This window comes from Protomyctophum parallelum, assembly GCF_964188405.1.
Source record: "Protomyctophum parallelum genome assembly, chromosome: 7".
NCBI classification, from domain to species: domain Eukaryota; kingdom Metazoa; phylum Chordata; class Actinopteri; order Myctophiformes; family Myctophidae; genus Protomyctophum; species Protomyctophum parallelum.
In genome coordinates this window covers 54,297,981-54,311,502 of record NC_139705.1, presented here as the reverse complement: position 1 = coordinate 54,311,502, position 13,522 = coordinate 54,297,981, and the positions used below count along the sequence as shown (strand labels likewise).

General features: G+C 43.3%; 1 protein-coding gene across 1 annotated transcript in view; it reads left to right on the top strand.

Moving 5' to 3' along the window:
- The window catches only part of kif3b (kinesin family member 3B), a gene marked incomplete at its 3' end in the record, with an annotated part of 41,047 nt that overhangs the window by 10,396 nt on the left and 17,129 nt on the right, over nucleotides 1–13,522 (top strand). The window contains exons 4-5 of the mRNA XM_083770237.1: nucleotides 1,281–1,593; nucleotides 9,266–9,367. Coding sequence (XP_083626363.1) covers nucleotides 1,281–1,593; nucleotides 9,266–9,367 — 415 coding nt within the window. The remainder of the gene's footprint in view (nucleotides 1–1,280; nucleotides 1,594–9,265; nucleotides 9,368–13,522) is intronic.

The following is a 13,522-nucleotide window of genomic DNA, read 5'->3' as shown; positions in this document are numbered from 1 at the left end:
TTTCAAAAAATAGCAGACCTACAAGCTCGTAGCGCGCCACTCGGTGGCGCGCTATGAGCTTGTAGATCTGCTGTTTTTCAATAGCTAAAGCATAGCATGATGCTATAACACCAAAATGGGTTCCCGTTCAAAGGCAATACTTACAATTGTTTATAAACACTAACTCAAAATAAAACATAGTAAAATAAAATATAAAATAAGAAAATAAAAAACACAGGAGAAATAAAACAACTAAGAAAAACATAGCAAAAAATCTCTTTCAACACATTATACATTTTAATTGTTCTTTCCCCAGGGTTACTGCAGTATGATTTACATAAGGTGTTCTTTTAACTTGATTTTAAAGATGAATGTTGTATTTGTATTGGTTATACACTTTGGTAGTGCATTCCAACCCATTACTGCTCTATAGATAATAGATTTAAGAATATTTGTTCTTGGTTTAGGTGCCACCAAAACACCCCAACTGGCTTGTCTAGTCATATGGTTATGTTCGTCTCTTACATGTGCTACCTGTTCAGAGAAATACTGTGGTTTTTGTCCATTAATCAGACCAGTGTGTGTCCAGTGGAAACCTCGTATGAATCTGATCTCAGGTCAGAATGGGTTAATCAGACCAGTGTGTGTCCAGTGGAAACCTCGTATGAATCTGATCTCAGGTCAGAATGGGTTAATCAGACCAGTGTGTGTCCAGTGGAAACCTCGTATGAATCTGATCTCAGGTCAGAATGGGTTAATCAGACCAGTGTGTGTCCAGTGGAAACCTCGTATGAATCTGATCTCAGGTCAGAATGGGTTAATCAGACCAGTGTGTGTCCAGTGGAAACCTCGTATGAATCTGATCTCAGGTCAGAATGGGTTAATCAGACCAGTGTGTGTCCAGTGGAAACCTCGTATGAATCTGATCTCAGGTCAGAATGGGTTAATCAGACCAGTGTGTGTCCAGTGGAAACCTCGTATGAATCTGATCTCAGGTCAGAATGGGTTAATCAGACCAGTGTGTGTCAGTGGAAACCTCGTATGATCTGATCTCAGGTCAGAATGGGTTAATCAGACCAGTGTGTGTCCAGTGGAAACCTCGTATGAATCTGATCTCAGGTCAGAATGGATTAATACATTTCTGAAAAACGTAAGAATACGTGAACGTAATCTATTCTCAACAGTAAGCCGTGATAGATTTCTGTGCATTTCTGCAATGTGTGTCCTGTTGGAACACTGGAGAGCTAATCTGGCAGCTTTGTTTTGAGCTATTTGTAATTTATGTATGTCGGTATAAAAAGGTGCTCGGGGAAGAGGAGGAAGAGGAGGCGCGTCAGGAGGGAAGGCGACGAAGAGGAGGACGGGGAGACGGAGGAGGATGAGGAGGAGGATGACGAAGAGGAGGACGAAGAGGAGGACAGGGGGGGCGACGACGGCGGGGGGGACTACTGGCGCGAGAAGCACGAAAAGCTGGAGCGGGAACGGAACGCCATCATGGAGGACCACAGCCTGGTGGCCGAGGAGAAGGTCCGCCTGCTCCGGCAGAAGGAGAAGAAGATGGAGGACCTGAGGAGGGAGAAGGAGGCCGGAGAGCTTCTGTCTGCTAAAGTCAAGGTACGTTAAGGAGGAGGAGGAGGAGAGCTTCTGTCTGCTAAAGTCAAGGTACGGTAAGGAGGAGGAGGAGGAGAGCTTCTGTCTGCTAAAGTCAATGTACGGTAAGGAGGAGGAGGAGGAGAGCTTCTGTCTGCTAAAGTCAAGGTACGGTAAGGAGGAGGAGGAGGAGAGCTTCTGTCTGCTAAAGTCAAGGTACGGTAAGGAGGAGGAGGAGGAGAGCTTCTGTCTGCTAAAGTCAAGGTACGGTAAGGAGGAGGAGGAGGAGAGCTTCTGTCTGCTAAAGTCAAGGTACGTTAAGGAGGAGGAGGAGGAGAGCTTCTGTCTGCTAAAGTCAAGGTACGGTAAGGAGGAGGAGGAGGAGAGCTTCTGTCTGCTAAAGTCAATGTACGGTAAGGAGGAGGAGGAGGAGAGCTTCTGTCTGCTAAAGTCAAGGTACGGTAAGGAGGAGGAGGAGGAGAGCTTCTGTCTGCTAAAGTCAAGGTACGGTAAGGAGGAGGAGGAGAGCTTCTGTCTGCTAAAGTCAAGGTACGGTAAGGAGGAGGAGGAGGAGAGCTTCTGTCTGCTAAAGTCAAGGTACGTTAAGGGGAGGAGGAGGAGGAGAGCTTCTGTCTGCTAAAGTCAAGGTACGTTAAGGAGGAGGAGGAGAGCTTCTGTCTGCTAAAGTCAAGGTACGGTAAGGAGGAGGAGGAGAGAGCTTCTGTCTGCTAAAGTCAAGGTACGTTAAGGAGGAGGAGGAGGAGAGCTTCTGTCTGCTAAAGTCAAGGTACGTTAAGGAGGAGGAGGAGGAGAGCTTCTGTCTGCTAAAGTCAAGGTACGGTAAGGAGGAGGAGGAGGAGAGCTTCTGTCTGCTAAAGTCAAGGTACGGTAAGGAGGAGGAGGAGGAGAGCTTCTGTCTGCTAAAGTCAAGGTACGGTAAGGAGGAGGAGGAGGAGAGCTTCTGTCTGCTAAAGTCAAGGTACGGTAAGGAGGAGGAGGAGGAGAGCTTCTGTCTGCTAAAGTCAAGGTACGTTAAGGAGGAGGAGGAGGAGAGCTTCTGTCTGCTAAAGTCAAGGTACGTTAAGGAGGAGGAGGAGGAGAGCTTCTGTCTGCTAAAGTCAAGGTACGTTAAGGAGGAGGAGGAGGAGAGCTTCTGTCTGCTAAAGTCAAGGTACGTTAAGGAGGAGGAGGAGGAGAGCTTCTGTCTGCTAAAGTCAAGGTACGGTAAGGAGGAGGAGGAGGAGAGCTTCTGTCTGCTAAAGTCAAGGTACGGTAAGGAGGAGGAGGAGGAGAGCTTCTGTCTGCTAAAGTCAAGGTACGGTAAGGAGGAGGAGGAGAGCTTCTGTCTGCTAAAGTCAAGGTACGGTAAGGAGGAGGAGGAGGAGAGCTTCTGTCTGCTAAAGTCAAGGTACGGTAAGGAGGAGGAGGAGGAGAGCTTCTGTCTGCTAAAGTCAAGGTACGTTAAGGAGGAGGAGGAGGAGAGCTTCTGTCTGCTAAAGTCAAGGTACGTTAAGGAGGAGGAGGAGGAGAGCTTCTGTCTGCTAAAGTCAAGGTACGGTAAGGAGGAGGAGGAGAGCTTCTGTCTGCTAAAGTCAAGGTACGTTAAGGAGGAGGAGGAGAGCTTCTGTCTGCTAAAGTCAAGGTACGGTAAGGAGGAGGAGGAGGAGAGCTTCTGTCTGCTAAAGTCAAGGTACGGTAAGGAGGAGGAGGAGGAGAGCTTCTGTCTGCTAAAGTCAAGGTACGTTAAGGAGGAGGAGGAGAGCTTCTGTCTGCTAAAGTCAAGGTACGGTAAGGAGGAGGAGGAGGAGAGCTTCTGTCTGCTAAAGTCAAGGTACGTTAAGGAGGAGGAGGAGGAGAGCTTCTGTCTGCTAAAGTCAAGGTACGGTAAGGAGGAGGAGGAGGAGAGCTTCTGTCTGCTAAAGTCAAGGTACGGTAAGGAGGAGGAGGAGGAGAGCTTCTGTCTGCTAAAGTCAAGGTACGGTAGGCAGATTTAGTTCAAGGTTCACAAAACAGAGATATTAAAGGAGAATCACCATGAAACACCCACATACACACAACAGAGATATTAAAGGAAAATCACCATGAAACACCAACATACACACAACAGAGATATTAAAGGAAAATCACCATGACACACCCACATACACACAACAGAGATATTAAAGGAAAATCACCATGAAACACCCACATACACACAACAGAGATATTAAAGGACAATCACCATGAAACACCCACATACACACAACAGAGATATTAAAGGAAAATCACCATGAAACACCCACATACACACAACAGAGATATTAAAGGAAAATCACCATGAAACACCCACATACACACAACAGAGATATTAAAGGAAAATCACCATGAAACACCCACATACACACAACAGAGATATTAAAGGAGAATCACCATGAAACACCCAACATACACACAACAGAGATATTAAAGGAGAATCACCATGAAACACCCACATACACACAACAGAGATATTAAAGGAAAATCACCATGAAACACCCACATACACACAACAGAGATATTAAAGGAGAATCACCATGAAACACCCACATACACACAACAGAGATATTAAAGGAAAATCACCATGAAACACCAACATACACACAACAGAGATATTAAAGGAAAATCACCATGAAACACCAACATACACACAACAGAGATATTAAAGGAGAATCACCATGAAACACCCACATACACACAACAGAGATATTAAAGGAAAATCACCATGAAACACCCACATACACACAACAGAGATATTAAAGGAAAATCACCATGAAACACCCACATACACACAACAGAGATATTAAAGGAAAATCACCATGAAACACCCACATACACACAACAGAGATATTAAAGGAAAATCACCATGAAACACCCACATACACACAACAGAGATATTAAAGGAAAATCACCATGAAACACCCACACACACACAACAGAGATATTAAAGGAAAATCACCATGAAACACCAACATACACACAACAGAGATATTAAAGGAAAATCACCATGAAACACCAACATACACACAACAGAGATAATAAAGGAAAATCACCATGAAACACCCACATACACACAACAGAGATATTAAAGGAAAATCACCATGAAACACCCACATACACACAACAGAGATATTAAAGGAAAATCACCATGAAACACCCACATACACACAACAGAGATATTAAAGGAAAATCACCATGAAACACCCACATACACACAACAGAGATATTAAAGGAAAATCACCATGAAACACCAACATACACACAACAGAGATATTAAAGGAAAATCACCATGAAACACCCACATACACACAACAGAGATATTAAAGGAAAATCACCATGAAACACCAACATACACACAACAGAGATATTAAAGGAAAATCACCATGAAACACCAACATACACACAACAGAGATATTAAAGGAAAATCACCATGAAACACCCACATACACACAACAGAGATATTAAAGGAAAATCACCATGAAACACCCACATACACACAACAGAGATATTAAAGGAAAATCACCATGAAACACCCACATACACACAACAGAGATATTAAAGGAAAATCACCATGAAACACCCACATACACACAACAGAGATATTAAAGGAAAATCACCATGAAACACCAACATACACACAACAGAGATATTAAAGGAAAATCACCATGAAACACCCACATACACACAACAGAGATATTAAAGGAAAATCACCATGAAACACCAACATACACACAACAGAGATATTAAAGGAAAATCACCATGAAACACCAACATACACACAACAGAGATATTAAAGGAAAATCACCATGAAACACCCAACATACACACAACAGAGATATTAAAGGAAAATCACCATGAAACACCCACATACACACAACAGAGATATTAAAGGAACCTGAAATCACACAATAGAAAACACCCAACATACACACAACAGAGATATTAAAGGAAAATCACCATGAAACACCCACATACACACAACAGAGATATTAAAGGAAAATCACCATGAAACACCCACATACACACAACAGAGATATTAAAGGAAAATCACCATGAAACACCCACATACACACAACAGAGATATTAAAGGAAAATCACCATGAAACACCCACATACACACAACAGAGATATTAAAGGAAAATCACCATGAAACACCCACATACACACAACAGAGATATTAAAGGAAAATCACCATGAAACACCCAACATACACACAACAGAGATATTAAAGGAAAATCACCATGAAACACCCACATACACACAACAGAGATATTAAAGGAAAATCACCATGAAACACCAACATACACACAACAGAGATATTAAAGGAAAATCACCATGAAACACCCAACATACACACAACAGAGATATTAAAGGAAAATCACCATGAAACACCCACATACACACAACAGAGATATTAAAGGAAAATCACCATGAAACACCCACATACACACAACAGAGATATTAAAGGAAAATCACCATGAAACACCCACATACACACAACAGAGATATTAAAGGAAAATCACCATGAAACACCCACATACACACAACAGAGATATTAAAGGAAAATCACCATGAAACACCAACATACACACAACAGAGATATTAAAGGAAAATCACCATGAAACACCCACATACACACAACAGAGATATTAAAGGAAAATCACCATGAAACACCCAACATACACACAACAGAGATATTAAAGGAAAATCACCATGAAACACCCACATACACACAACAGAGATATTAAAGGAAAATCACCATGAAACACCCACATACACACAACAGAGATATTAAAGGAAAATCACCATGAAACACCCACATACACACAACAGAGATATTAAAGGAAGAATCACCATGAAACACCCACATACACACAACAGAGATATTAAAGGAAAATCACCATGAAACACCCACATACACACAACAGAGATATTAAAGGAAAATCACCATGAAACACCCACATACACACAACAGAGATATTAAAGGAAAATCACCATGAAACACCCACATACACACAACAGAGATATTAAAGGAAAATCACCATGAAACACCCACATACACACAACAGAGATATTAAAGGAAAATCACCATGAAACACCCACATACACACAACAGAGATATTAAAGGAAAATCACCATGAAACACCCACATACACACAACAGAGATATTAAAGGAAAATCACCATGAAACACCCACATACACACAACAGAGATATTAAAGGAGAATCACCATGAAACACCCACATACACACAACAGAGATATTAAAGGAAAATCACCATGAAACACCCACATACACACAACAGAGATATTAAAGGAAAATCACCATGAAACACCCACATACACACAACAGAGATATTAAAGGAAAATCACCATGAAACACCCACATACACACAACAGAGATATTAAAGGAAAATCACCATGAAACACCCACATACACACAACAGAGATATTAAAGGAAAATCACCATGAAACACCCACATACACACAACAGAGATATTAAAGGAAAATCACCATGAAACACCCACATACACACAACAGAGATATTAAAGGAAAATCACCATGAAACACCCACATACACACAACAGAGATATTAAAGGAAAATCACCATGAAACACCCACATACACACAACAGAGATATTAAAGGAGAATCACCATGAAACACCCACATACACACAACAGAGATATTAAAGGAAGATCACCATGAAACACCCACATACACACAACAGAGATATTAAAGGAAAATCACCATGAAACACCCACATACACACAACAGAGATATTAAAGGAAAATCACCATGAAACACCCACATACACACAACAGAGATATTAAAGGAAGATCACCATGAAACACCCACATACACACAACAGAGATATTAAAGGAAGATCACCATGAAACACCCACATACACACAACAGAGATATTAAAGGAAAATCACCATGAAACACCCACACACACACAACAGAGATATTAAAGGAAAATCACCATGAAACACCCACATACACACAACAGAGATATTAAAGGAGAATCACCATGAAACACCCACACACACACAACAGAGATATTAAAGGAAAATCACCATGAAACACCCACATACACATAACAGATATATTAAAGGAAAATCACCATGAAACACCCACATACACACAACAGATATATTAAAGGAAAATCACCATGAAACACCCACATACACACAACAGAGATATTAAAGGAAAATCACCATGACACACCCACATACACACAACAGAGATATTAAAGGAAAATCACCATGAAACACCCACATACACATAACAGATATATTAAAGGAAAATCACCATGAAACACCCACATACACACAACAGATATATTAAAGGAGAATCACCATGAAACACCCACATACACACAACAGAGATATTAAAGGAGAATCACCATGAAACACCCACATACACACAACAGAGATATTAAAGGAAAATCACCATGACACACCCACATACACACAACAGAGATATTAAAGGAAAATCACCATGAAACACCAACATACACACAACAGAGATATTAAAGGAGAATCACCATGAAACACCCACATACACACAACAAGGAAAATCACCATGACACACCCACATACACACAACAGAGATATTAAAGGAAAATCACCATGAAACACCAACATACACACAACAGAGATATTAAAGGAAAATCACCATGAAACACCCAACATACACAAAACAGAGATATTAAAGGAGAATCACCATGAAACACCCACACACACACAACAGAGATATTAAAGGAAAATCACCATGACACACCCACATACACACAACAGAGATATTAAAGGAAAATCACCATGAAACACACACATACACACAACAGAGATATTAAAGGAAAATCACCATGAAACACCCACATACACACAACAGAGATATTAAAGGAGAATCACCATGAAACACCCACACACACACAACAGAGATATTAAAGGAGAATCACCATGAAACACCAACATACACACAACAGAGATATTAAAGGAGAATCACCATGAAACACCCACATACACACAACAGAGATATTAAAGGAAAATCACCATGAAACACCCACATACACACAACAGAGATATTAAAGGAAAATCACCATGAAACACCCACATACACACAACAGAGATATTAAAGGAAAATCACCATGAAACACCCAACATACACAAAACAGAGATATTGCACACATTCCCTTGATAAAGTGCAACTAGTCAAAAAAGTGCTTTTGGCAATCTCTGATCGAGCATTTTGATTGACAGTTTAGCTCTTGCTAAATTGGACGTTTGCCCGTTGCCAGTTAATGTCATTCTGTGCGCTCATGCCAGGATCAGTCTGGGGAACCTGCACTTATCTATAGCTACTCCTCCTATTGCACAGCCTAAAGCACTTTAGCCCACTTAGGCCTGAGTCTCTGTCCGATGGAACATTACGTTAATTATAGTACATTGATTGCTTAAGGAAAACGCATAAAAACACTGCAGCCTACAGCATATTCTGTCTGTCTGTCTGTGTGTAATCATGGACACATTGATAAGGTCCCTGCGCTGCGTTTCCAGAATCCCAACGTCTCCGCCCGTTGGCATCGAGTCTACCGAAGTATTAGGTGTGAATGTGACCTCAGAGAGAAACCCTTTTCTTTCTCCTCATGTGGCGTGACCTTTGACCTTTTCTCCATCCAGGCGATGGAGAGTAAGCTGCTGGTGGGAGGGAAGAACATCGTGGACCACACCAACGAACAGCAGAAGATCCTGGAGCAGAAGAGACAGGAGATCGCTGAGCAGGTACAGTAGAGAGTACAGTAGAGACAGGAGATCACTGAGCAGGTACAGTACAGAGTACAGTAGAGACAGGAGATCGCTGAGCAGGTACAGTACAGAGTACAGTAGAGACAGGAAATCACTGAGCAGGTACAGTTATAGAGCAGTAGAGACAGGAGATCGCTGAGCAGGTACAGTAGAGAGTACAGTAGAGACAGGAGATCGCTGAGCAGGTACAGTAGAGAGTACAGTAGAGACAGGAGATCGCTGAGCAGGTACAGTACAGAGTACAGTAGAGACAGGAGATCGCTGAGCAGGTACAGTACAGAGTACAGTAGAGACAGGAGATCGCTGAGCAGGTACAGTAGAGAGTACAGTAGAGAGTACAGTAGAGACAGGAGATCGCTGAGCAGGTACAGTACAGAGTACAGTAGAGACAGGAGATCACTGAGCAGGTACAGTAGAGAGTACAGTAGAGACAGGAGATCACTGAGCAGGTACAGTAGAGAGTACAGTAGAGACAGGAGATCGCTGAGCAGGTACAGTAGAGAGTACAGTAGAGACAGGAGATCACTGAGCAGGTACAGTAGAGAGTACAGTAGAGACAGGAGATCGCTGAGCAGGTACAGTAGAGAGTACAGTAGAGACAGTAGATCACTGAGCAGGTACAGTAGATAGTACAGTAGAGACAGGAGATCACTGAGCAGGTACAGTAGAGAGTACAGTAGAGACAGGAGATCACTGAGCAGGTACAGTAGAGAGTACAGTAGAGACAGGAGATCGCTGAGCAGGTACAGTAGAGAGTACAGTAGAGACAGGAGATCGCTGAGCAGGTACAGTACAGAGTACAGTAGAGACAGGAGATCACTGAGCAGGTACAGTAGATAGTACAGTAGAGACAGGAGATCACTGAGCAGGTACAGTAGAGAGTACAGTAGAGACAGGAGATCGCTGAGCAGGTACAGTAGAGAGTACAGTAGAGAGTACAGTAGAGACAGGAGATCACTGAGCAGGTACAGTACAGAGTACAGTAGAGACAGGAGATCACTGAGCAGGTACAGTAGAGAGTACAGTAGAGACAGGAGATCGCTGAGCAGGTACAGTAGAGAGTACAGTAGAGACAGTAGATCACTGAGCAGGTACAGTAGAGAGTACAGTAGAGAGTACAGTAGAGACAGGAGATCGCTGAGCAGGTACAGTAGAGAGTACAGTAGAGAGTACAGTAGAGACAGGAGATCGCTGAGCAGGTACAGTACAGAGTACAGTAGAGACAGGAGATCACTGAGCAGGTACAGTAGATAGTACAGTAGAGACAGGAGATCACTGAGCAGGTACAGTAGAGAGTACAGTAGAGACAGGAGATCGCTGAGCAGGTACAGTAGAGAGTACAGTAGAGACAGGAGATCACTGAGCAGGTACAGTAGAGAGTACAGTAGAGACAGGAGATCACTGAGCAGGTACAGTAGAGAGTACAGTAGAGACAGGAGATCGCTGAGCAGGTACAGTAGAGAGTACAGTAGAGACAGGAGATCACTGAGCAGGTACAGTAGAGAGTACAGTAGAGACAGGAGATCGCTGAGCAGGTACAGTAGAGAGTACAGTACAGAGTACAGTAGAGACAGGAGATCACTGAGCAGGTACAGTAGAGAGTACAGTAGAGAGTACAGTAGAGAGTACAGTAGAGACAGGAGATCGCTGAGCAGGTACAGTAGATAGTACAGTAGAGACAGGAGATCACTGAGCAGGTACAGTAGAGAGTACAGTAGAGACAGGAGATCACTGAGCAGGTACAGTAGAGAGTACAGTAGAGAGTACAGTAGAGAGTACAGTAGAGACAGGAGATCGCTGAGCAGGTACAGTAGAGTACAGTAGAGACAGGAGATCACTGAGCAGGTACAGTAGAGAGTACAGTAGAGACAGGAGATCACTGAGCAGGTACAGTAGATAGTACAGTAGAGACAGGAGATCACTGAGCAGGTACAGTAGAGAGTACAGTAGAGACAGGAGATCACTGAGCAGGTACAGTAGAGAGTACAGTAGAGACAGGAGATCACTGAGCAGGTACAGTAGAGAGTACAGTAGAGACAGGAGATCGCTGAGCAGGTACAGTAGAGAGTACAGTAGAGACAGGAGATCGCTGAGCAGGTACAGTAGAGAGTACAGTAGAGACAGGAGATCGCTGAGCAGGTACAGTAGAGAGTACAGTAGAGAGTACAGTAGAGAGTACAGTAGAGACAGGAGATCGCTGAGCAGGTACAGTAGAGAGTACAGTAGAGACAGGAGATCACTGAGCAGGTACAGTAGAGAGTACAGTAGAGACAGGAGATCACTGAGCAGGTACAGTAGAGAGTACAGTAGAGAGTACAGTAGAGAGTACAGTAGAGACAGGAGATCACTGAGCAGGTACAGTAGAGAGTACAGTAGAGACAGGAGATCACTGAGCAGGTACAGTAGAGAGTACAGTAGAGAGTACAGTAGAGACAGGAGATCACTGAGCAGGTACAGTAGAGAGTACAGTAGAGAGTACAGTAGAGACAGGAGATCACTGAGCAGGTACAGTAGAGAGTACAGTAGAGACAGGAGATCACTGAGCAGGTACAGTAGAGAGTACAGTAGAGACAGGAGATCACTGAGCAGGTACAGTAGAGAGTACAGTAGAGACAGGAGATCACTGAGCAGGTACAGTAGAGAGTACAGTAGAGAGTACAGTAGAGACAGTAGATCACTGAGCAGGTACAGTAGAGAGTACAGTAGAGAGTACAGTAGAGACAGTAGATCACTGAGCAGGTACAGTAGAGAGTACAGTAGAGAGTACAGTAGAGACAGGAGATCACTGAGCAGGTACAGTAGAGAGTACAGTAGAGACAGGAGATCACTGAGCAGGTACAGTAGAGAGTACAGTAGAGACAGGAGATCACTGAGCAGGTACAGTAGAGAGTACAGTAGAGAGTACAGTAGAGAGTACAGTAGAGAGTACAGTAGAGACAGGAGATCGCTGAGCAGGTACAGTAGAGAGTACAGTAGAGACAGGAGATCGCTGAGCAGGTACAGTAGATAGTACAGTAGAGACAGGAGATCACTGAGCAGGTACAGTAGAGAGTACAGTAGAGAGTACAGTAGAGACAGGAGATCACTGAGCAGGTACAGTACAGAGTACAGTAGAGACAGGAGATCGCTGAGCAGGTACAGTAGAGAGTACAGTAGAGACAGGAGATCACTGAGCAGGTACAGTAGAGAGTACAGTAGAGACAGGAGATCACTGAGCAGGTACAGTACAGAGTACAGTAGAGACAGGAGATCGCTGAGCAGGTACAGTACAGAGTACAGTAGAGAGTACAGTAGAGTACAGTAGAGACAGGAGATCGCTGAGCAGGTACAGTAGAGAGTACAGTAGAGACAGGAGATCGCTGAGCAGGTACAGTAGATAGTACAGTAGAGACAGGAGATCACTGAGCAGGTACAGTAGAGAGTACAGTAGAGAGTACAGTAGAGAGTACAGTAGAGACAGGAGATCACTGAGCAGGTACAGTACAGAGTACAGTAGAGACAGGAGATCGCTGAGCAGGTACAGTAGAGAGTACAGTAGAGACAGGAGATCGCTGAGCAGGTACAGTAGAGAGTACAGTAGAGACAGGAGATCACTGAGCAGGTACAGTAGAGAGTACAGTAGAGACAGGAGATCACTGAGCAGGTACAGTAGAGTACAGTAGAGACAGGAGATCGCTGAGCAGGTACAGTAGAGAGTACAGTAGAGACAGGAGATCGCTGAGCAGGTACAGTAGAGAGTACAGTAGAGAGTACAGTAGAGACAGGAGATCGCTGAGCAGGTACAGTAGAGAGTACAGTAGAGACAGGAGATCACTGAGCAGGTACAGTAGAGAGTACAGTAGAGAGTACAGTAGAGACAGGAGATCGCTGAGCAGGTACAGTAGATAGTACAGTAGAGACAGGAGATCACTGAGCAGGTACAGTAGAGAGTACAGTAGAGACAGGAGATCGCTGAGCAGGTACAGTAGAGAGTACAGTAGAGACAGGAGATCACTGAGCAGGTACAGTACAGAGTACAGTAGAGAGTACAGTAGAGAGTACAGTAGAGACAGGAGATCGCTGAGCAGGTACAGTAGAGAGTACAGTAGAGACAGGAGATCACTGAGCAGGTACAGTAGAGAGTACAGTAGA